General features: G+C 46.8%; 6 protein-coding genes across 6 annotated transcripts; 5 read left to right on the top strand and 1 right to left on the bottom strand.

Moving 5' to 3' along the window:
• Positions 1 to 1,933: 1,933 nt before the first annotated feature.
• Positions 1,934 to 2,626, top strand: PFICI_11705 (uncharacterized protein; the record flags this gene model as incomplete). Its single annotated transcript, XM_007840286.1, has 1 exon — positions 1,934 to 2,626. One exon carries the CDS (start codon positions 1,934 to 1,936, stop codon positions 2,624 to 2,626), a length of 693 nt encoding a protein of 230 aa, XP_007838477.1.
• Positions 2,627 to 4,706: 2,080 nt separating this feature from the next.
• Positions 4,707 to 5,730, top strand: PFICI_11704 (uncharacterized protein; the record flags this gene model as incomplete). The annotated part of the gene is made up of 3 exons (XM_007840285.1): positions 4,707 to 5,291; positions 5,341 to 5,375; positions 5,547 to 5,730. 3 exons carry the CDS (start codon positions 4,707 to 4,709, stop codon positions 5,728 to 5,730), a joined length of 804 nt encoding a protein of 267 aa, XP_007838476.1.
• Positions 5,731 to 6,861: 1,131 nt separating this feature from the next.
• PFICI_11703 (uncharacterized protein) lies at positions 6,862 to 8,907 on the bottom strand (the record flags this gene model as incomplete). The annotated part of the gene is made up of 1 exon (XM_007840284.1): positions 6,862 to 8,907. The coding sequence occupies one exon, from the start codon at positions 8,905 to 8,907 to the stop codon at positions 6,862 to 6,864; it is 2,046 nt and encodes a 681-aa protein (XP_007838475.1).
• Positions 8,908 to 9,242: 335 nt separating this feature from the next.
• Positions 9,243 to 9,881, top strand: PFICI_11702 (60S ribosome subunit biogenesis protein NIP7; the record flags this gene model as incomplete). The annotated part of the gene is made up of 2 exons (XM_007840283.1): positions 9,243 to 9,459; positions 9,544 to 9,881. 2 exons carry the CDS (start codon positions 9,243 to 9,245, stop codon positions 9,879 to 9,881), a joined length of 555 nt encoding a protein of 184 aa, XP_007838474.1.
• Positions 9,882 to 11,153: 1,272 nt separating this feature from the next.
• Positions 11,154 to 13,246, top strand: PFICI_11701 (uncharacterized protein; the record flags this gene model as incomplete). The annotated part of the gene is made up of 2 exons (XM_007840282.1): positions 11,154 to 11,473; positions 11,542 to 13,246. The coding sequence occupies 2 exons, from the start codon at positions 11,154 to 11,156 to the stop codon at positions 13,244 to 13,246; spliced, it is 2,025 nt and encodes a 674-aa protein (XP_007838473.1).
• Positions 13,247 to 19,558: 6,312 nt separating this feature from the next.
• Positions 19,559 to 23,619, top strand: PFICI_11700 (uncharacterized protein; the record flags this gene model as incomplete). Its single annotated transcript, XM_007840281.1, has 2 exons — positions 19,559 to 21,925; positions 21,982 to 23,619. 2 exons carry the CDS (start codon positions 19,559 to 19,561, stop codon positions 23,617 to 23,619), a joined length of 4,005 nt encoding a protein of 1,334 aa, XP_007838472.1.
• Positions 23,620 to 24,964: the final 1,345 nt, after the last annotated feature.

Raw genomic sequence — 24,964 nt, 5'->3', positions numbered from 1 at the left:
CATTGAGCCCATCAATGCTCATAATGTCTAGATAGCGGGCATCAATGTTAGGAACCTTGAAAGGTTTCTAGAATTGCCCTCTGCTTCTTCTTCTCCTTCTTCTTCTTCTTCTTCTTCTCTCCTACCTACGTTGTCGACTTTTCACAAACACCTAGGCAAGTTTTTAAGTAGACACCTTTTTTTTTTTTTTTGTCTAGCCCTACATGCAACTGTTGTCAATGAATATTACGTAGATTCAAGACATCATCAATGCTAATTGGTGGCAAGGCTAGACAAGAACATGTATGTTACACAAGTATCTGCACCTCCTTGTGGATATTAGGTAATCCGGTGCATAGCACAGGGCCCCTTGCAACTCAAAAGGCGTCCGTCATGACACATACTCGGGTAAGTCATGTAGGCATATTATGTGTGTATTGTCACTTTGCGATCAACTGAAGGGTGGCTTGCCACAACTCGCACCTGAGCTGTAGGTTTCAGTTGGTGCCGCATCTAAGTTCTGTCAATGAATTCAGAACGGCCATTGGAATGCTTTTTCCTGCGGACCTACAAGAGGGACTTCGTTTGTGATTTCGGGTCTGGCACGGGCTTGGCCAGCTCCGGTGCGGGATGGTCATCTTTCTTGACAGCTTTCGTCTATGTTCACATGGTTTGACTTTGGTATGTCACATGCTTTTTTGGTCATCTTTACAATTTCTGCCTAGGAGACGAGGAATTTGGATGAACGGTACAATGTCAAGATCTCGTGATGGGCTTTGATAGGCGCTCAGTAGAGGAGAAAAGCCATCTATGATTTTCTCCTCATTGTCATAATGTGCTCAGAATTATATAACTCAGCAAATGCTAACCCACGTCTGCATGCATAAGTGTAAACAATATGCCGCCAACATACAGCTTGAGGACCCTTGATTATCCCCGATGTCATGTATCTAGGGTCTAACGTCCCGCCTTTCAAAAAAAAGAAAAAAAAAAAAAAAAGAAATTTCAAGCCTCGGGGTGAAATCTAACAGCTCGGTGCGAACAATGCCATCATCGTGGTCCATCCGTATTTGCCTGAATCTTGTAGATTTGATCTATACTAGGTACACATGTCACTGATATCGGGTTTTGCTGGTCTGCTGATTGGCGCAGTCATGTCAAAAGAAGCATACAATGTACCCAACCTAGGTACCACGAAGGTCGAAGCATTGTCTAGCGAAGAATGAACGTTGTTGAAGTTGCTACACTTATCCGATGACGAACGATGATTGTTGATATCTGAATCAAACGATTTTATCATCATTGAAAGGAGAGGGTGGGAAACACGTTTTGGTTGAGGTTCTGGGCCTAGCAAGTACATACATTACACAGTCGGTGCCTTTCAGCTAGAGCCTATCGGAACGACTCCTGCAACTGGCGCAAGATTGGGTCAGTTGGGGGAGGATCCACCAACCTAAAAACTTCTTGCCATCAATGATCCAGTCAATGATCCGAGCCTCGAAGTACATTCTCAGCCTGCCGCAAGTTCACGTACCATATGCCCATTTGAAAGATCTGAAAGACTCGGTAATCAACATCCGCGCTTTCCCCCGAAATCACACCGAGTTGCTCACCGAGAACGTCATTGCAGCGCATCATTGGATTCCCACCGCATCATGGAGAAGAAGAAGCTCGTATTTCAGCTCGATACGCCGTATTCAGTGGCTTCATGGTCTGTTCCCGTTTGCTTGCCCTCCCCGCCCTAAACACATGATAACTTACTGTTGCGCGTCTAGGCCTCTGATTACGCAGGGAGATCAAGATACAATTTTAGAACTTTTGTGCACGTGAGTCATTACCTGCCCAGAAGGACCTTGTGGGCATCCAGTCACTCGGCTACAAATGCCCACTGCCGACTGCCAACTGCCAACTGCATTTGTACCTGATGTGCTCGGGGGCTTAATCATGTGCAACTATGCCGTCTTCAAGGCTGACCAACCTTGCTAGCCTTCTCGCCCCGATTGGAAACCACCGACTGGAGCATATCAAACCCTCCAAGGGTAGTAGAGAGAGAAAGAGAAAGCGCAAAGAAGCCGCAAAACCATCAGCAGATCATCTGCCAGTTGTTCCACCGGCCCCAGAAATTGGCTCTTTTGTCGACGTGGGCCTCGCGGTTGTAACTCGGTCATTGGAGAGCGTTGTCGCCCAGAAGCCCGACGAAGAGAGCGTGATCATTGAGGAGACAATGACTGACGAGACCCATCCACAAACAAACTCAAGTTCAATACCTTACTCGGCGGTATTTGTTGCTCGTTCTGACCAACCGAGCGTTCTGAACAGTCACCTTCCTCAGATTCTGGCAGCTGCATCGCTCAGAGACCCCACTCGTGAGCCGATACGACTCGTTGGTCTTTCCAAAACTTGCCAGGATCGGTTGTCACTGGCTTTAGGCATACCGCGGGTTTCGGTCATCGGACTTCGTAAAGATGCCCCCAACTCCAAAGCACTTGTCGATTTTACATGCCAACACGTGCCCGCCATAGAGGTACCTTGGCTCAAGGAGGCTCAAAAACTCGAATTTCGGGATACCAAAATCAACGCGATTGAAACGTTTGTAGGGCAGAGGCAGAAGGGCAAAAGGGGATTCGGAGTATCGGAGAAACCATAGGTGCATGGAAAAGTACGCTTCCCCGTGATGAAGTTGTCTGCACGGGACCCTGGAAGTCGCCAGGGAATGATGCACTTCGGCGACCAGCAAAGTCCCGGGGCGGCTCAAAGGAAGCTTGCCTCTTGTCGTGGATGATTTGTTGGGATATCATGTGCTGCGGCGATTTCCCAACATTATAACCTTATTTCCATTGCCATTATTTTCATCGGGAAAATGTGGCGGAAAAGCACTTGATGGGTTGCCGAGGACATGGTGCTCTCAAGGGCCACCACGACGGCCACAAGGCCAATAATCATCTCAAGTGCTACCCGACATGGGAATCACAACAAGAAAAGCGGGACACAGTACAGTCTTGAGTTGGTGTCTCCAATCTTGCACTCTGAGGCACGAGAAGAACTAGCGGGGTGTGTTATTCTGTATAATACAGCTATGGAATGAATTCCAGTTTCTCCTGGAGAAAGCCATGTAGATGTAGATCTTGGCCAGGATGCCCTTTGTTCGAATATTGATCTCATTCCTTTACTTGCTTGCCGCGGGACATTTCGGTAGGCCAAAATTTTGCGAGACCAACGATCACCATGGCATTGGCTCGGGGGATTCTTCTTGGTCTTGCGTCACGTATCATCTCGATTACGCCCACACGGCTTTGCGTTTTTGTGGTATTTGGGCAAGCTTGGCAGGTTGATATGCGTTGTCACCGGTTAGAAGGTCAGCGGAACCGGGCCGTTGAATCCTCCTACTCTGATTTTGCCAACATCCCTCTGTAGTTTACCAAAGGAGATTTGACCTTTAAGACGACTGACCGTGTCTATTGCAACTGCGCGCGCGATGCCATTTGAAAATTTCCTTGCGATTGTTGAAAGCCTTGTGCTACTCCCGTCGGTCAGGTTTTCTCTTATGATGCATTGGAACACTTTTTCATGATAGAGGTGATGGCCGCTGACATAGCGTAAGGATGAATCCTTGATCTGGATCTTTTCCGGGACGACAGGTGCGATCCAATACAGATAGGAAGAGTTCGGTCTCTCTACACAGTTTCTCTCCTGCTGAGACGTGTTTGACGACGGATGTGTGCGTAGCGCAACGGGGACTGTGGAGTATAACATCAACACAGGGCTAGTCTTCGGGTATTTGCATTTCACCGCAAGTTACAAACTGGCCAGGCTTGTTATCTTTCGAGTCCAAAGAACTTGGGATCGATAAATCTGAGCTTATAGTTGTGAGTCTTTTTCGACGGCTTCATGTATGCTCCTGATCTAAGGTATCATTTCAAACCAGGGACATGGTCTCTCCCCTTGGTTTTGGTTGTGTTCTGGTGCCTTAGAGGGCAATCATGTCTCTCACACATGACTTTTGTTCCTTGCAGAACAGAAGACGTGCCTAACATATGAGCATTTGCCTTGGGCAGCATCTGCCAAGTTTTTATGAGGATTATACACGATATTGCAGTAATTACAAACGTTTCGCCGTTACCGCCTCGACAAATACAGACACATGCATCGCTAAACTTGTTCCTCTCGACGACAACCCATAAGTCTCGGCATCAAATTCAGTTGAGCTCATCGTCACAGTGACCGTCGTCTCGTCGTTCTTTCCTTCCAGACTGACGATAATAGGCAGCTGCGGGTTCTTGCCTCTGTTTCCCCAGAGCCTTCTTTAGTGGCCACACATTTCTTTGATTCCCTTCATCTGAAAACAAAAAGAAACAAATCCTCCTTGAGCCATCATCACCCGCCTGGAGCTCCCTCACACTCTGTCCATCAGTCTTATCCACGAACTGTGATTCCCCTTCATATCGTATCAGCGAGCATCCTTTGATATTCAAGCCGTCTGAGGGCACAGAAATTTGGTCTATCCTTCAATCCCATATTCTGGCCCCGTTTGCTGGTTGCTGTACCTGCAGCTTTCCACAACACCCTAAACAGCAGGCAAGAATAACCACAACCCACATTTCCCATCCATCAAACAACACCAAATCATTGCCAGGAACTACAGTGATGCAGTCTCTCTTCTACCGATCGAATCGAATAGATTGATCTTTCATCGGCTCTAGACCACGGGATTATCACCAACAGCCAAGATGTCTCGTCAACTCAGCCAGAACCAAGATCTCAGCATGGCTAAGGCGCTTCAAGCTGAGTTCGCCAAGAACCGCAGCAGCTCTGGCAATGGCCGTGGTGGCAGTGGTGGTTCCCGCGGTCGCCGAGGCGGAAGTCCCATGGTTCCTTCACGAGTCAGCTCGCACTCAAACACTGTCCCGATGTTCTCTGCCTCGTCGTATACAGCACGTCAGGGCGTTGGCATATCTTTCCCTGGGCGTGGAGGATTTTCACCTGCTGCAGCAGCAAGCGTCACCTCATCTTCCAGCTCTTATCGTCAAGAGCATCAGCCTCCTTCGCAGATCAACCGCCAAGAGAACCAGCCCATCTCGCACACCATGCAATCCCAACTCCCAGTTCAGGACTGTGGCGACACATCCACGAGCCATGATATCGAGATGTCCGATGGAGAAGTCACTTCGAGCACCCAGAATCTTGGCCAGAAGTTGAGAGTTTCCAAACATGGAGGCATGGAGCAGTCCAGATGGGCACAAACTGGCCGACCAGAGGTGAGCGGCCGACGAGAGGTAAGCGACCGTCAAGATCAGGCCGCAGAATTCGACCGTGTAGGTATCCTCCCTGATGTCTGAGGGACAGAACTAACATATACCGCAGAGGATGAAGAACTGGATTCCGACTCACGTCGCTCAGTAAGTATCTGAGGTCTTCTCTCAAATCATGCCTGTAGTCTAACCCCCAACAATCCATGGTTTTCAGAGCTGGCCTGCACTATTTGAGCCATGACCCATATTTCTTTCCAAGCTTTTATCCCTCTGTAAAAATCAGTGTATAGGCGTTTACTAATTTAAGAATTTCTGCAGTCCAACTCCGTCGCCATCCCATCTGGCTCAGGACATCCAGAGTCGTTCTCAGACCATGTATCATGGAACAACCCCGACTTCCCACGGAAACGTCCTCGACGCCGACCAAAGAAATGCATCTTCGGTTGGTACTCGACGTGTCGCACCTAATGGCGGCATGGCCAGTTCCCAATGGGCAAACTAAACCCCGACAATAGTTTGTAAGGCAAACTATCTTCTAACATATGTCCACTTGGTGGAACATGTACAGTCGTTTTTCACGGAGCGGTTTGCGACCGCAATTCTGCCATGTTCTATTTGTTTTCTCGTCTCTTTCGTTCCATGGCGGCATTGTTTCGGAACCCATGTGTTTTGACTTATGAGCTGACGATTCCCCCCATCGGATGTTTTCTGCTTTGGGGGCATTTCCCATGCACTGCCATTTTCTTACTCATGTTACGGCAATCAGAAGACTTTAGGGGGGGTAAAGGTAATCGGAACTCTACCAACAGGTGTTCTAGGCATCTACATTGCACCAAGCGACTGAATGGACATCTCAACCGAGGTCGCATGCTGCAGCATCCTAGCGAACACTCCTACGGAGATACGATAACGTCATGTCCGAGTCTCACAGACTGATACATTACGAACATTTGTTCACAGGTTCTTTGACCGGATGCATAGCAACGTGAGCATTCCGGTTACAGCACTACTTCTGCTTGTCCTAAGGTTGTCGAGTCTTCACATTACACCAGAACTCGATGGGAATGCAAAGTGCATGGACATATGTGTTTGTGATGAGGAATGGATGGGTGGCTCGTATTTGTGGTCCTCGATACTTGAGCGCATGTACGTAAATAATATCTTTACGGACAAAAAAAATAAAGGGAGTAGCATAAAATGAATGTGACAGGCTCAGCACAAGGCACGCCTATAATGTCCCAACTTGCTCTTCGTAGGTGACAACCCATATTACAAAAATCAGACTTTGCAAATGGCTTGTGATCTATCTATATCTAATACTGCTCCAAGACAGTGTTAATCTCTAGCTGCGAATCGCGAGGCCACATGAAAGGGCCGTATCATCATGACAGGATTCAACAGTGAGTTAACAAATTGAGATGAGATTGTAGACCCGACTAAGCCATTATACCACAGAAGAAGTCCTTCCAGTCATCGGGTATCATCTGTTCTTGAGGTCTCTGATGAAATTCAGAATCCTCGAATGGGGCCACAACTGATCCAAAACATCTTATGAATTACTGGTTCTTATTCTATCACTTTCTTTTCTCTACTGCATGGTATTTGAAGAATTAGAAATCCCCCCCCCATCTATTTACCGCCCGCTATTGCCAAACGTCTTCTCGACAATGCGCACACCCTCGCGCACCTTGGGACAATAGTGGCGGCGCAAAATCTCGCCCTCCCAGATGGTCGAGGCAAAGGGATTGGCGCCCTCGACGCTCTGGGACAGCGGGTTAAAGGTGCCGTCGCCCTTGCGCTCCTCGGTATTCCACAGCCCGGCAATCTTCTTGCCGTGCGTGCCGCCCACGTCGGCGAGCAGCGCCAGGATGGCCTGGGTGGACTTTTCGGGCGTGTGCAGCGCCGACATCATGAGCTGCTTGGTAAAGGAGGCGAGGCGCAGCGGCGGGACGCTGCGAATGTTCCAGGGCGGCAGCAGGATCGAGGTCAGGCACCGGACCAGGAGGACCGTCGTGGTCTGGAGGTTGACCTTGTTGCGCGAGGTCGACTTGGCGGCGGCGGTCTGGGTCGGGGCATCAGGGTCTGGCAGGTGCAGCGACTTGGCGCCGAGCTCGAGATCTGGGTGCACAGACAGCGGGAGCAGCGTCTGGTACAAATGTGTCGTGAAGAAGGACAGATCGAGGTGGAGATCTGACCGGGCATTGTGCGCGTCTTGGCCTGCGAGCAGGGCGAATGCAGTCACCGTGCACAGGAGAGCCTCGCGAGTGGTGTCGCGGCTTGGGGGCGGGGGCGCCTCGTCGTCTTCTGCCTCGTCCTCGTCTGCCGCCGCGTCGCTGTGCCGGATCAGGTCCTTGAGCGCCTCTAGCAAGTCTCCGAAGAAGTCTTGATTGATGAGATGTGCGTACTTGGCCAAACCCTCGAGGACTGCGCCCATGAGATGCGGCACGCGAGCCTTGAGGATCCGGAAGTAGGAAGCAAAAACAAGTTTGAGGGTATCCGATTGCATGCGATCCCGCTCCTCGTGGCTCACCAGCGCGTCAGCTGTTGCCATGTCCTTTTCGAGCGCCTTGACCTCGCGCATTGCTTTCTTTTGCTTTTTCGTTCGGAACTCCTTCTTGTACTTTGGCTTCTTGGCGGGTCCATCTTCGTGATCTCGCTCCACCTGGTCCTTGGACGCCTTGCCAGAGAACTCGGACAACAGTCGCAAGTGGAGAAAAAGGTTGACCACGCTCTCGTCAACGTGGTACTCTCGTGCCTTCATCATCTTTGACAGGAGCGAAACAGCCTCCATTGCCGGACGGCCTTCCTCATCCTCTTGAAACACGGTCTCGAGGGCCCTGAGGCACTTTTCAAAGTCTCCATCCACTCGGCGGGTGCTGAGCTTCCCTACGAGGATTTTGATCAGATCGCTGCGAAAGTTGAAGTGCGGTACCGAAGTCAAGAGAGTGCAAGCACATGTGATGGCGATGCTGGAGATGCTTTGGCCCTTGGTCGGCTCTTGATTCCTGCCGGCCTTTGCATGCTTTGCCAGCTCCCTCACGTATCCCTGGTACCCAGAGACAAGGGCTTGCTCGTAAGATCGTAAACTCCTGACGTCCTTGGACAGCTTTTCCTGCGGCGCGTCTTCTTCTGCTTGCCTGATTCGGTATCCCGGAATAACGTCCTTATAAACGGCAAGTTGTGTAGCCAATGCCAGCTTCACAATAGCCACAATCTTGGACTGGTTGTACTTGGCAAGCGTCTTAAAGGCACCACCATTCTCCTCTGGGTTTTCGTTTAGTGCTAAAGCTGTTTTGGCGAGTTCTTCTTTTGCTTCCAGGATCTGCTGCTGCACTGGGACTTGCGGCTCCTCTTTCTGTGTGGGCTCCTCCTCATCGACCTCAACGTCGGACAAGTCCTTGCCCTCGAGCCAGTCCTCATCGTCGATGGAAGCGGCGTCATCCTCTTCGGCGGCCTTGACGTGCTGGAGGCGTCCGTCTGCCAGCTTCACGGGCAGGCGAGTGCTTTCCTTGTCCTTCTTCTTGCCCTTTCTGGCCTTGGTCTCATAATCCTGCTCGAGATCCCAGTTGGAAGCGCTCTTGAAGAACTGCTTCTGAACCTTGGCACTGGCCTTGTGGGAAGACGCCTCATCCTCGGACGGAGGCGTGAGTCTCCTCTTCTTCATGGGTCTCGAGGCCATTGTAGAAAAGCACGTTGAGAGCGTAGACAAGAATAATTGCCAGCGGTTTATTTGTTGCCTCTCAGATTATGATTTTTCTGGTCGACTGAAACTGGAACTGGAACTAAAATTTCATGAAGGTTGCAGGGATCTGCCAGTGGAACCCCCACATCGCTTCTAGGCGGGACCAGTCCGCCAACCCAACCTGGCTTATCGATAGAGGGAGCTCCGCCAAAATTTTGGCAAAACTTGGAGCATCATCTCCAGCGGGACGACTTCAATTCTGCGACTTACGTACCGAAGAGCCGACCGAAACAACAAGAGACTTTTTCCGTTCCAGTCACACAGCAGCCAAGATGCGCCCCCTCACCGAGGAAGAGACCAAGACCCTGTTCGCCAAATTGGCCAACTACACGGGCGCCTCGCTCAACAACCTCATTGCGCCCCTCGACGATGGCGACCGTTATGTCTTTCGCCTGCAGCGGGATCGTGTGTACTATGTTCTCTTGTCGATAGCAAACTTGGCGACATCGGTAGGCAGAGACAAGCTCTTGTCTGTTGGCACATGTCTAGGTTCGTGATATCAATCTTCATTGTGTATTTTGCATTTTCTTTCCATGCGACACAAGTATTCTAACTAATCGTCTCCTGTTCCAGGCAAATTCAGCAAGACGGGCAAGTTTCGCCTGCACATCACCAGTCTGCCCGTCCTCGCCGAGCACGCGCGCTACAAGATCTGGATTCGGCCAAACGGCACCATGCCGTTCTTGTACGGCGGCAACATTGTCAAGGCTCACGTCGGCCGATGGTCCGACGACTGCCCCGAGCACCAGGGTGTTGTGGTCTACGACATGAACGACACGCCGCTCGGCTTTGGCGTCACGGCGCGGTCGACGACCGAGGCCCGGAGACTGGACCCTACAGGTGTGGTGTGCTTTAGACAGGCGGACTGCGGAGAGTTCTTGAGAGATGAGGATACCCTTTTCGCCAGTTAAAAAAGCAATGGATTTATTAAGTTATTTTACATGGAGGAGAGAGCTTCACAAGCAGAGGTGGATCAGCATTGAAATGGCGTTCAGGAGTTGGCTTTTCGTCAAAAAGTTAGACACTACCCGGTGGTATCGACACCCAAATGCGAATATCATTCACCAAAATTCTTACGGATAGACTTGGGAAACGGCCGGTTCCTTTGAGGACGAAGATAATACGGTTGACAAACTGTACTATCCTACCGATGCAGCGCTCGATGGAGATTAAAAGTAGATGTTGTTGGGCATCTTGATGTTGTCCATCTACTATGCGCTGCCTTTTGTACTGGAGCAGCAAACCCAATTAAGGACTCGAAATCCGGATCCTGACAAGGACGGGTTGTGGCTATACTGACTGAAAGGGTTGAGTCCCTAGATGAAGAGCTGTCAGCCAAGAGAACATGGCGGATCTATGTCTGGTGCGGAAGTCGGAAGTAGTGCTTATATAGCATAACATGTATGCATGTGCTCTGAACACTCATTTCAAGATGTATAGGTAAACATTACCTTGAAGTAGCAATGTTGTCAACTCCCAGGCACACCCCGTCCAACATTGCATACCTACCTAGGTATAGACCTACTAAAGCAAACATTGGATAAGTTGACAGTGAGTAATTATTTGGGCAGTCGACATACTCAACTTCCGTTGAAAGATATTACTTACCCTAGTTTCCGAAACCATGACATCTCCGAAGTGCCTATATATAAATTTGCTTCCTTCTTCCTGAAATGCATGGTTAATCAATCCTCATGACATGAGCGACTTGTAATGCAATTGCTCCTTTGTTCCACATGGGCAGAGCGGGCCCCTGAACGACCGCCAATTGGGAATGGTAGAGAGCGGCCTAGGGGACCTCTAGGGGATGGACGGCCTACGGCGCCTCTCGCGGGAATTGGAAGCCCCCCAAATGAACAAGGGCATACGTCAGTCAATCATTTACTAATTTCGTGTTGGCGCCTCGTCGCATCGTCGACTCTTCATCTCTTTCAATCTTTTATCTTCGAAATCCGGACCTTCGCGCATCTCTGCACAATATTTCACTTCAGGAGCAGTCATCTCATCTCTTTTCGCATTCAAGTATCTCTCCTGGATCGCACAAGCTTTCGAACCCTCTGAACGTTTATTGGCGGAGACAGCTGCGCAACTCTTGATTGTCGCCCTTGGACCGCAAGACTCGGCAACGGAAACGGCGAGGTAGCAGGCGCTTTACAGTTGATGGATAGCCAACCAGTCTCAAGATGGCGGCACTAACACTGACCACGGCGTCCGCCTCTGCCGCCGGTTCTGAGGTCTTTGCCGGTGTTGCACTTCTGGTGTTCTCCTTCATCGTCCTCATGATCTTGCGATACTATCTCCCACTACGAACGACGCCCGCATACATCCTCGTCCCAATATTCTTCGCCTTGTGGCTTCCGGCCTTTATCGTCCTGCTCGTACCCATCGATCTAGCATCCAGCGCCGCGACTGACGATGAGGCCGCGAGGGGCATCTGGTTCCCTGCGCGACTGTTATTGGTATCGTGGAGGATCACATATTGGCTCACATTTGTGTTGACATGGTACTGTTTGGGCTTTCACATGGTTGCATTAGTCGTATGAATGTTGTTTTGCTAATATGAGGCTACAGGTTTATCCTTCCTATCCTTGCCGAGTACTCCGATGCTGGATACCGCGAACCGAAAGACCGATTAATGTATTCTCTACGTGCAAATGCGCAGTACCATTTACTCGTCCTCGGCTCAGGTGTACTTGGTCTTGTATACGTTGTCATCTCATACGGGCTGTCACCAACATCGCTCAAGGGTTTGGTCATGGCTTTGGCTTACTGCTGGGGTTTGGTGTTGGCAATTTATCTCATGGGACACGGGCTAGTCTCGATACCTAGGAAACTGATCCGGGATGCTAGCCTACCTGGCCGGCTCCGGCGCATTCAGACTCATGCACCGAAAGTATACGAGAAGATGGAAGACTCAATTGCCAATCTTGAGGGAATCGAGGCTCAGGTTGCGGAACTCAGCAAGCGCAAAACTGGAAGTGCAAGGGACTTTCAGGACTGGATCGAAGAACTTGCCGATATGTGCAACGTCCCAGAGTCACGACCAGGTAGCGTCATGCCACGCATTGGGACCGAGAATAGGACCTTGCCCACTGTTATAACAGAGAAGTACTTGGCCGACCTGACCCGGCAACTCGACCGAGCTCGTCATGCTAGGTCACGCTATGTCGATGAATGGAATCGGCTCTTGAAGGATGCTGCGAAAACACAAGCCATTCTTGACTCGGGGGCATCCAAGAAGCTCGATTTCGGCGCAGCAACCCCAGGATCGTCACTTCTCGAGAAGAGCACCCTGCTCAATCCCTACACTCGCTACATACTGCACTTCCATGTTGCACCAGTATCTCGGATTGCACTGGGAGGTCTCTTTGCAATGGCCTCAGCTTGCGTTATTTGGTCTGAATTGATCAAGGCTGCATTCCCCAACCTTTCCGTTATCCGCCTTACCGTCGTCCATCATTGGACGGGAGACAAGGGCCAAGTCGGCTTTGCCGGCCAAGTCATTGCAGCGTTCTGGATATTGTACATGTGCGCTGCTGCCTTGGTATCAGTGACCGAAGTCAAGGTTTGGCGTGGTCGGGCCTTGGTGCGACGCAACACGGCTTATGAATCTGCCTTTTGGTATGCGGGTCAGGTGGCCAGACTGAGTGTTCCGCTCTCTTACAACTTTATGACATTTCTGTCTCCGGAAATCTACCAAGCGACGACGTTTTACAAATTCCTTGGATCGCTCATCAACTTGACGCCACTCGGCAAGTGGTTCGACTACCTCTTTCCAGTTTTTGTGTTGGTACCTGTATTGGCTACCTTGTTTGGATTCTACGGCAAAGCCAAGCGCATGTTTGGTCTCGACATGGATATAGCTGGCGACGATGAAGAGAACGAGAGGGGCTTTGGATCAGGGTGGCGCGAAGGAAGAGATCTGATTGAGCGCGAACTGAACGGAACATCGATCAGCAGGAGAGAGGCTCTCGCTGGCAGAGGTGCTCGAGGAGCACCAGTCTTGTCAGTGCCCGCGGCTCGATCTGAGCGGGCACGAACACCATTCGCCACGTCGCCAACGTACCACGACGATCCAACCGCTCGGGCAGGCCCGTCGTCGAGATCAGCAAGATCGGAAGCACCACCTGATGATGACGACTTTTTCGCGAGCTTTGGGCACCGCTTCAAGAATACGATAGACAGTATCGACACGCCAAAGTGGTTGCAGGAGCTTGGAGATGGCATCAAGAAGCCCAAGTGGTTTGGCGGGGACGACAGTACGATAAGACTTTAAATGTGACACACGAAACTATAGACCATATATACACATGATAGACACTAGATAATATTTAATTGCAATTCAAAACAGTATGCCACGGCAAAATCATCAATCTGTTCTTGTGAAAGGGGTGGTATCCTACATAGTATATAGGTAATTGATCGCAATGCCCCTTTTACGTAATTGTGCGGAAAAAAAGAGAGTGGTGTTGCTTGTCTTGGCTGCGTATGAAATGGGACAAAGCTTATTTCAAGACAAGCAATTCAAGTTATGCACGCTATCTTGTTATGTATTTCGGAGGTGGGGCCTGGGTAGTGTATCCAGATTTTGTGTAGCCCGCGATCGATCGAAGGTTTCAGCATGGTAGATACGCGTACTTCATATGTTTCGCAGATTTGGATAAAACTCGCAATATTCGGATTAAACGCGAGCTGCAGTGGTAACACAGAAACCGTTGGTAATAAGCATCTGGAACGGGGGAAAAAAAAAAAACGGGCAGCCAAGTGCCTGGGCCATACTGTCGGGTCCAGCCCATCTTCGGGCCCGAGTACTGTCCGCGATATGATGCCTCTCGAGCCTCTTTCTTGTTGAAGGAAGTTTATACTTATCAGTCACATCTCTGTGATTGGCAGATGGATACTAGAGTAGGTAAGAGTATGTAAGCGAAAGTGTTTCATTCAGACGATGGAGGAGTGGGCGCTTCTGCGATTTGCTGTCCGCATTTGAAAAGTATGTATCCGTAATGTAGTTTGTGTTGCGCGCGTGTTGTGTTTTCCTGAGCGACCCTGATGAAGCATTATCGGCGTCTTGAGGACCCCGAGCCCCGAACCTGCTACGGGGTTCGGGAGCGTACAACGGGTACGGGTTTCGTGTGGGGGGGATTGATTCTGAATGCGTGCGTATGTGCGGCGTGGCCTTTCCAAAAATTCTAGAAGAGCGCGTTGAATGATCTGTACTGGGGATCCACTAAGTACATGGTACGTAGTACGCTGCGCAAATGCAAAAGCAGAATAAGGAAAAAAGGGTTGCTGTAATCTCGATGTCAAAGTACCCGAGTCTTGTGATGGAATGTCACCATGGTCCCTCCTTGGGTTACAGTATGTATCCTCGTTGCCTATCACTGCAACAAGAAGGATGAGAGGTGGTTTTTTGTTGACGACACAGAGCGTGTGTGTGTGAGGAAATATCTTATTTTCAATGACAAGCCGCAACGCAACGTTTTCCCATTTGGAATAGAAAACATAGGCGAAGCGAGACGCATGTGAAACCCTGTCGTCCTTCCTGGGCCCGCCGAGTCTGCTTCTCCATAGGTAATTTTGTAGCAATAGTTGTATGGTGGCTTTGATGATCTCGGTGTTCTAGCCATGTGCACATCCTGGTAAAGTCGGGCCGCTCCCTTGAACAGGAATCGTCAAAGCATCCCTGGCTCCATCTGTATATATCGTGTACAGCAGTGGTTCGCACTCGCACATCTCATCTTACCGGGAGCTGTATCCAGGGGTTTCTGCCTGTCAAAGTCCATGTTTATAAGACGAGACCAGCATGTAGGTCAGATATTACTGCCTCTACCAACGGCGATGAATCAGAATGATTACTTCTTTGGCGGTTTGAAGCAACTAAACGATTGCCTAAAGTAAGCATTCGGGAAGTTTGATGAAGAAGTTCAGTGCGATTGATGCTGACAGTCAGCCGACTTGTTACATATTGCCTGTAGCTGATTCGTGAGGGATGGTACCCGAATATGCGGCGAGGAGTCATTACCGCCACGATCAAAGCCATAGGTGGTTCAGGGAATCATTAGAGAGACTATACAAAACCTTAGAAAGACTATATCTAACCATATATGGATAAATATACGGATCATCCTTTTCCGCGGTATTTACGCGCAAAATAGGATATATCTAATATACCCCCTTATATTTACCGTAGCCCCTAGGCTAGCGCAAGCTAGCTATAAGTTAGGGTCGTTATCGCCCCGGCTTAATTAAAGTTATCGCTAATTCGATGCTATATTTTTAATTAATCGTAATTAACGGATATAATTGCTAAAAACGGGTATTTACTATTAGCTAATTAAATTTTTTAAAATATAAAAATTAATTAAAATTATTAAATGCTATTAATTATAATTAATTATTATTAATTTTATATTTCGGATTAATTATAATTATAATTATAATTAATTAAATTATTATTATATAAATTAGCTATTAAAAAAGCCGGGCCCGTTAATAACTTACGAATTTATTAAAAATTAAAATATATAGTTATAATAAAATTATTAGCCTTAGCTTTAGCCGTAATATTATAATATTAGCGCGGTTTATAATATATAAAAAATTTAGTAATTCGTTGCGAAATTAGCTAATAATAAAGAAAAATTTATAATAGCCCTAATTAAAAATAATAAAATATTTATTTAAATAACCGGCTATATTAATATATTAATATATAAATTTGCTTATTATACCCGATTTACGGAAATTAGCGTTAAAATTAATATTAAAGCTATAATTATTAATCGCGCTAATAAAGCTAGCGTTACCTTATTTCCTTTTTTTATACGCTATAAACCACTTTTTTTTTATATAAAACCTTTTTTTAATCCCTTTTTTTGCCGCGTTAGCGATTTATTATAATAGCGTTAACGGCGCGAATTCGTATCGTACGATCGATTAAGATTAGCTTATTAATTTAATAAAATTATAAAAAAGTCGCTATTATTCGAATTAATTAAATATTTAGGCTATTAAATAAAATATTGCTTAAAATCGTTATTATTCCGCCGGCGCCGTAAAACGATAAAAAAATCTTATTTTTACCGTAGGCGCATTTTTTTTTTCTAGTATTTATATAAATAATTAGCTAAGAATCCCTTATAATAAAAAATTTTTATTATTTACGTTATTAGCCCGGCGAAGCTAATAATATAAGTTAATTTAACGAAAGTTAATTAAGCTTTTATTTTATAATAATTTATATAATATCCGCTAATTAGGAAAATTAAATTATATTAAAAACGAATTTTTAAATTTATTATTATTAAAAATTATATATAAATTATAATTAAACCTTTTTTTTACTAATTTATAAATATTATAAATTTTATTAATAGCTTAGAATAAAATATAAAAATAAATTTTTTTAAATATTTTAACGTTTTTTATAGCGTTAATTTTATATTTTATTATTTTAAATAATTTAGCTTTATATTTATAAATAATAATAAATTAATAAGCCCGAATCGCGTTATATAGCTAAATTAAATAAGCGCGCCGGGTTTTAAGGTGCTTTTTAAAGGCCGTATTTAAGCCTTTAAATCGGGATATAGCCTTAATTCCGTAATTACGGTGCTTTTTAATTGCGTAAATTGCAAATTAATGCCGCTAATTAACGTAAATTAATTATAAATAAGTAATAATTGCTTTTTATTTTAGGAATTTAATTTTTAAACGCTATTATGCGGTATTTTAAATTTTTATTATAAATGCGTAAATATAATCGCGCTATATAAATAAAATCCTATTAATATCGGGTATATAAATACGGCTATTACGATTCGATTAAGCACGTTTAAAAATAAAGCTTAATATATAAATATTAAAGTTATTAATTTTATCGCTTTAATTAAATAATTAATAGGCAATTTTAAACGCGTAAATATCGCGAATATTTTCGTTTGCGTATTTAACAAATTAATTGCTAAATTCGGGTATAAAATCGGGTTTGCTTAAATTATTTATAAATAAAAAATCGGGGGAATCGGGGTTTTTAGCTTTTTTGCTTAAATTAGTATTTTTAGCGCCGCCGCTAAAATTATTAAATATAATCCTATTTAATATACTTATTTATTTTTTTTTTAATATTAAAAATAACGTTTTTAAAAATATGCTATATATAAAGCTAATATTTAATTATATTAAGGTATATAAATTTAGCCGTATATTTAAAAGCTTTATTAAAATCGCTTATTATTATAAAAGGTTTATAAATTTAGCTAGGCCGCTTAAAGGCCGCTTTTTTATTAATAATTATAATATTACCGAAAGCTTTAGCATAAATGCGTAATTATTTTAAAACCTACGTAAATAACCCTTTTTTTTACCGTTAATTAAAGCGTAAATAACCGAAAAAGTCGTATTAAAAAAAGGATAGCCTTAAAATTAAATATAACGGTATATTAAATTTATTAATTTTATATGTATTATTAATAAATAAAAACTCGGGGTTTTTTGCCTATAAATTTACGTATTATTTATATATTTAAAAAATACGCTTAATTCGGCTATTCGGAGATCCGTTACGCTTAAAAATAATATAATAGATTTTATCCTTTTTTTTTAATTCGATAAAGGTCCGGAGGAATATTTGCGTAGCCGTTCGATCGCTAAAAGCAAATTATTTCGCTATATTAAGGGCATTTTGCATATTTTAATCCGAAATAATATAACGCTCGTTTTTAACGCGTAATTAAATAGCTATTATAGTTATTAATTGCAAAATTTCCTTAGCTAGCTATAAAATCCGCTTTTTATGCTTATTTATAAATTAAGCGCGGTTTAAATTAATATTAACGGCGCTTTTAATAATAGCTAAAATATAGTTATAATTAGATTTTTAATTTTTTATGCCTTTATTAGCTATAAAAAAATAGCGCTATAGCTAATTACGGGTTAAAATAAGCTTAATTTGCTATTTATAACTAATATAAGCAAAAAACCGTTCGCGTAGCTTGCCTTTTTTTCCTTTTAATCGATTAACCTTTATAAGCCGATTTTTTTTTTAATAATAATAAATATAATACTAAAATATATTTATTGCTTTATTATAATTTATAGCGCGTAACCGGCGCGCGGTAAAGCCGTTATTTTAATAAGCATCGAAAACGGCGTATTCGGCTTCCTTAAAATGCGTAAAAACGCGATTTTCGATTAATTCTAATAAAACGCTAAATATAGCTATTTTTAGCTATAAAATCGGGGGTCTGCGGGTGCAAAGTTACAGTGCAAAATTAATAAAGTAAGTTATATTTGCGGTATTTCGGATATATTGCTAACTAGTGTGAAAGTACCGCCAAATTGGCCCTGTGGGCCAATTTGCCGAAGTAGGTTAGATACAGTCTCTCTAAGGTTTTGTACAGTCTCTCTAATAATTCCCGGTGGTTCATGGTCTTTGAAGATTGGCGAGATTAGAGCACGATAGCTAATTCTAGTGCGTGCATCGGCGTCGTCACAATCCGGAAACGTAGCTGAAGGTCCATGTGGCGCGCAGTAAAATAATACAATGTCAACGGGCGCGTTAGCCAGTACCTATCACACCCATATGGTAGCTGGCGCTGTGATGAGAGTCGTTTTCGTAATAAGCCTAGGTAGGGAGGTACTACTCGCTTTCGGGTAAACGATCCTGAATGAATGACTCTGGGGAACGAGGCCAAAGTCAAACCCAAGCTTCTGGTTGGATTTACGTCCAGGGGATCCTAGACAAGGTCCCATCTGCTAGTTTCGACAGCGGGGCACACAAACAGAGGTCGAGTGTCGAATTGCCAGCCGAGATGGAACTAGGCTGCCTGACTGATGGGAACGGAACGCTTAGTAGTGGTAGTAGTACCCGTGTACAGGTGGAACATGCACATGTTCGGTGGACGGAATCCTTGTTTTCCGTGTGCAAGAAATATGCAAATCAAGTTGCCCCGGACGCCTTTCCGCTTCAAACAAACCCACGATGGGCGGCGTCCGTCCAAGGCGGCCATAGCAACTTTCTCAAATAAGACATTGCCCGCAACCCGTTTTGCGCGTACCAATTTTTAATGTTCCCGATCTTTTGACTTGTTGACTTGACGCTGCACGTTGCTTGCTTGCTGTTGCTGTCATCAGTCTTTCTTTCTGTGCGCTCATGCTTTTATTTACTTAATTATTACATTCTTCTCCTTCTCCAACAAGCGTGCCAACCCATCTGGCTCGTACATTGACAGACAACGAATTGTACATTCTCATAATCACTACCTGGGTACTTCCTTCCCATTCAATAACGTCACCAACGTACATAAGACGCCTACCTACTGCTACAACTTGCCTCGGTTCGGATCCCCCACCCAAAACATTAGATTCACAAGACCCCTGGAATCAGGTCCGATCGCAGAAGGCGAAAAGAAAGAAAAAGAACGACAACAAATTATACTAGTGGTCCCAAAAAAGCGCAACCACTCTTCTAAGCAGGGCAACTACATATTTACTTCCGCAAACCTGCTCAAGGTTCTGCGCGACTCCCCATCACTCGGCTTGTCCGCGGCCACTTTGCTTGTAGTCGCTTTTCCAAGGTCAATACACCATGGCCGACGAAATCTCGGAAAAGACCAATGTCGAGGCCAACATTGGTCCATCGAGGGCCTCGAGTCGCCATGAGTCGACATCAGACGCCGAAAAGCCCGCGCAGGGCGACCAGGCTCTGACAAAGCTGGACTCAAAGGTCGTGCAGGCCGTCAAGGAAGACAATGACGACCCGTTTCGAAATCTGCCTGCAGCAGAAGCCGACATCCTCAAGAGACAAGTCATCACGCCCGAAGTCAAGGTCGGCGTTGCCATACTGTACCGCTATGCTTCGCGCAACGACCTGCTCATCATGTTCGTCAGCGCCATCTGTGCCATTGCTGGAGGTGCTGCCTTGCCTCTCATGACCGTCATCTTTGGTAATCTGCAGGGCACTTTCCAAGATTATTTCCAGCAAAAGACAACCTACGACGACTTCACGTCTGCTATGGGTCACCTTGTCCTCTACTTTGTATATCTGGCCATTGGAGAGTTTATCACCATTTACGTCGCCACCGTGGGTTTCATTTATACTGGTGAACACATTAGTGCCAAGATCCGAGAACACTATCTTCAGAGCTGCATGCGCCAGAACATTGGTTTCTTCGACAAGGTGGGCGCCGGAGAGGTCACCACTCGAATCACTGCCGACACCAACCTGATTCAAGACGGTATCTCTGAGAAGATTGGATTGACCCTGACCGCCCTCGCCACCTTCATCTCGGCTTTCGTCATTGGCTTTGTGGAATACTGGAAGCTGACCTTGATCCTCATGTCCACTGTCGTGGCCATCACCCTGCTCATGGGCACTGCTTCGCAGTTCATGATCAAATTCAACAAGAGCTCTATTGAGGCCTATGCTCAGGGAGGCACTGTCGCCGAAGAGGTCATCTCGTCCATCAGAAATGCTGTTGCTTTCGGAACCCAGGATCGCCTCGCAAAGCAATACGATGCCCACCTGATTCGTGCTGAAAAGTACGGTTTCAAGGTCAAGGCCACCATTGGTTTCATGGTCGCCGGCATGATGCTCCTCGTCTACCTCAACTATGGTTTGTCCTTCTGGATGGGCTCCACCTACCTGATTGACGGCAGTATTCCCCTGTCCAAGGTCTTGATCATTATGATGTCCGTCATGATCGGAGCCTTCAACCTTGGTAATGTGGCGCCCAATATTCAAGCCTTTGGTACAGCCATCGCCGCTGCTGCCAAGATCTTCAACACCATCGACCGCCAATCCCCTCTGGACCCGACCAATGATGCTGGTGACAAGCCCGAAACTGTCGAGGGAACCATTCGTCTAGAGAATGTGAAGCACATTTACCCGTCTCGTCCCGATGTTGTCGTCATGAGGGATGTTTCTCTCGAAATCCCTGCCGGAAAGACAACTGCGCTCGTGGGAGCTTCGGGTTCTGGAAAATCGACCATTGTCGGCCTTGTTGAGCGTTTCTACGACCCTGTCGGTGGCAAAGTCTATCTCGATGGCCGTGACATTAGCACCCTGAATCTGCGCTGGCTCCGACAGCACATCTCTCTCGTCAGTCAGGAGCCTACCCTGTTTGGCACGACCATTTACGGCAACATCAAGTACGGTCTTATTGGTACCGATTTTGAGAACGAGAGCGAGGACAAGCAACGTGAGCTTGTTATTGAGGCTGCAAAGAAGGCCAATGCGCATGACTTTATCTCGAGTCTCCCTGAAGGATACGAAACCAATGTTGGCGAGCGTGGTTTCCTGTTGTCCGGTGGACAAAAGCAGCGTATTGCTATCGCTCGAGCCATTGTTTCTGACCCCAAGATTCTCCTGCTTGATGAAGCCACCAGTGCCCTTGACACCAAGTCTGAAGGCGTTGTCCAGGCCGCTCTCGAGGTTGCTGCTGCTGGCCGGACCACCATCACTATTGCCCACCGTTTGTCCACTATTAGAGATGCTCACAACATTGTTGTCATGTCTCAGGGTTCTATTGTTGAACAGGGTACTCACGATTACTTGCTCGAGCAGCGCGGCGCCTACTACAAACTCGTCAATGCTCAGAATATTGCTGCTGTCAATGAAATGACGGCAGATGAACAGGAGGAGAATGATGCCGCAGAGGAGAAGCTCATGAAACAGATTAGTGCAAAGGACGGTACATCGGCCTATATTGAGGACCCTGATGACAACATTCAGGCCAACCTGAAGCGTTCCACTACGCAGGGCTCCGCTTCAAGCAAAGCACTCCAAGGACGCAAGCCCGAGGAACAGCACAAGTACAGCCTCATGACTCTCATCAAGTTGATTGCGTCCTTCAACCGCGAAGAGTGGAAGCTCATGGTCTGGGGTCTTTTCTGGTCAGTGATTTGCGGTGGTGGCAACCCTACACAGGCTGTCTTCTTTGCCAAACAAATCATGGTAAGTTCCCAGGGTCCTATTTGTGGTTTGAAACGCTTTTGCTAACTCGATATCAGACTCTCAGTGTAACCTTGACGCCAGAAAATGAACATCAGGTCAAGAAGGATAGCGACTTTTGGAGCGCCATGTATCTAATGCTTGCTTGGGTTCAATTCGTCGCCTATATCCTCCAAGGTATCGCCTTTGCGAGATGTTCCGAGAGACTGATTCATCGTGTCAGAGATCGTGCTTTCAGAACCATGCTTCGACAGGACGTTGCCTTTTTCGATCGGGATGAGAACACTGCTGGTGCCCTTACCTCATTCCTTTCGACCGAAACCACTCATGTCGCAGGTATCAGCGGTGCCACTCTGGGCACATTGCTCCTGGTGACCACGACTCTTGTTTCGGCCTTGGTTGTAGCCTTGGCCGTTGGCTGGAAGTTGTCCTTGGTTTGCATTTCGACAATCCCGATCTTGCTGGGCTGTGGTTTCTTCCGATTCTACATGCTTGCTCACTTCCAGCGTCGCTCCAAGCGAGCCTACGAGCAATCTGCCACTTTCGCATCCGAGGCCATTTCCGCCATCAGAACTGTCGCGTCTCTCACTCGTGAGGATGATGTTCTGAAGCAGTACCAGTCTGCGCTTGCTGCTCAGCAGCGATCCAGCTTGATATCTGTTCTCAAGTCCAGTCTTCTTTACGCCGCCTCGCAGTCCTTCCTGTTCCTGGCTTTTGCTCTTGGCTTCTGGTACGGTGGAACACTGATTGCCAAGTACGAGTACAGCATGTTCCAGTTCTTCCTCTGCTTCTCGGCCATTATTTTTGGCGCCCAGTCTGCCGGCACGGTCTTCTCCTTTGCCCCTGATATGGGCAAGGCGCATCACGCTGCAGCTGAGCTCAAGACCCTGTTCGACCGCAAGCCTGTCGTGGATGCGTGGTCTGAGGATGGAGAGCGCCTCGAGGCTGTCGATGGAACCATCGAGTTCCGTGATGTTCACTTCCGCTACCCGACCAGACCTGAGCAGCCTGTGCTACGCGGTCTCAACTTGACTGTCCGCCCTGGCCAATACGTGGCTCTTGTGGGCGCATCTGGCTGTGGCAAGTCTACCACTATTGCTCTTTTGGAGCGATTCTATGACCCCCTCGTCGGTGGTGTTTATATCGATGGAAAGGAAATCAGCTCCCTCAACGTCAATGATTATCGGTCCTTCATTGCCCTCGTTTCCCAAGAGCCCACGCTTTACCAAGGTACCATTAAAGAGAACATTCTGCTGGGTGCACCCCATGAGGTCAGCGACGAGGCCGTCGAGTTTGCGTGTAAGGAGGCCAACATTTTCGAGTTCATCATGTCCCTGCCCGATGGCTTCAACACGGTTGTGGGCAGCAAGGGTGCACTTCTCTCTGGTGGTCAGAAGCAGAGAATTGCCATTGCTCGCGCCTTGATTCGTGACCCCAAAATTCTACTTTTGGACGAGGCTACTTCGGCCTTGGACTCTGAGTCCGAGCACGTCGTCCAGGCAGCTCTGGACAAGGCGGCCAAGGGACGGACGACGATTGCCGTGGCACACCGTCTTAGCACCATTCAGCGCGCCGATATCATCTATGTGTTTGACCAAGGCCGCATTGTCGAGGAGGGTACGCACTCGGAGCTGATGCGCAAGAATGGACGGTACGCCGAGCTTGTCAATCTGCAGAGTCTGGAGAAGCACCGATAAGTGGAGAGTAGAGACGGGTGTACAAAAGATTGACGGTGATTTCGGTTGTTTACTCCATTATACAAAAGAAAAAGATTCCCCCGGGGGCCAGCAACCATGTTTTTTGGGTTGCATGGTTTTCCCTTCTGCATTGGGTTGGCGTTTTCAAGAGGTACAGAGGAAGATGATTGTCATGTTTTTGACAGACACTTTTACTATGCATATAGCACAAGAATAAATTGCATTTGGACTGCATTCATTGAACCGACCATGTGCATTGTGACGGAAACATTTATTGCCTTTGGATACCCGTGTCAAGAATCAAGCTAACATACTTTTGTCGAGTAGATATATACTAGAGGTTATCGTCGGATGTTCAGATCCATTTGGCCCCGTGCACCTCGTCAGTAGTGTCTTGTAGTAACCAATTTATTTCAACGGTCACGCCACTCAATTGTGTTCCCATATACAAGACCTGACTGAGACAAGGCTGGTGGTCTATTTTCAGCCACCCGAATTAGATACTCAGGAGAGCGCAGACGGGGAAAGAAAAGAAGAAGAAGAGACACATCTTTTGGAATACCCCTGGCACAGTCTACCGGCGGGAGGGAAAGATCTGCAAGTTCTAGACTTTTGCTGGGATCCGCATTTGGATTCTTCTGGAGTGCCGGGAGCACTCTTTGGGAAAATTTGGGATTGCATTGCCAAGCTGAGAAGTCTTTTTGGGGGGACGCCTTACAGACAAATGACAGTTCTCTGCCTGGGGAAAACACAATTTCCTCTTTCTCCCCCCTCCCCCCCCCCCTTGCTTGCTGGGTATCTCATCCTACTGCGAATCTTCATTCCCAAGAGAGTGGATGGATGGATTGGGATGGCTAATATCGGGATGTGCGGAGAGGGAAGGAAGACTAAAAGAAGAAACAAGCACATGCTGTCCCTCGATACGAAAACAAGAGCGCGCGCCCTTTTCCTAGTAAAAAAAAAAACATTTCTTACCAATCAGTCAATCTATAATTTAAAATGATCAGCCTTATACGTCAAGTATCTCTATTGACGTTTGGCTCCATTAGTTGGGCGGATTAGACGCGCCATCCTTCACTTCTTTTCCTTCTTCAGCCTCCTTCAGGAAAAACATACTATCAACACTAGATTGTTTTTCCTTGGATTGAAAAAGCCCGGACTGTTAGATGGCGGCTATAATTTAAGAGAACCCCCCCCCCCCCCCCCCCCCCCCCGGGGAACCACGGGAAACAAATAGACTCATCCCATAGACACAAGCTAATGGATGCCAACGAGTAATAATGGTCAAGTTGCTTGGCGGAGGGGTGGCCCGACTCGGAAGCTACAAGACATGGCCTTGGGCAAT

Source organism: Pestalotiopsis fici, assembly GCF_000516985.1.
Source record: "Pestalotiopsis fici W106-1 unplaced genomic scaffold PFICI_Scf_9, whole genome shotgun sequence".
Taxonomy (NCBI): Eukaryota; Fungi; Ascomycota; class Sordariomycetes; order Amphisphaeriales; family Sporocadaceae; genus Pestalotiopsis; species Pestalotiopsis fici.
The sequence above is the reverse complement of the archived record's forward strand: the minus strand, read 5'-3'. Positions and strand labels throughout refer to the sequence as shown.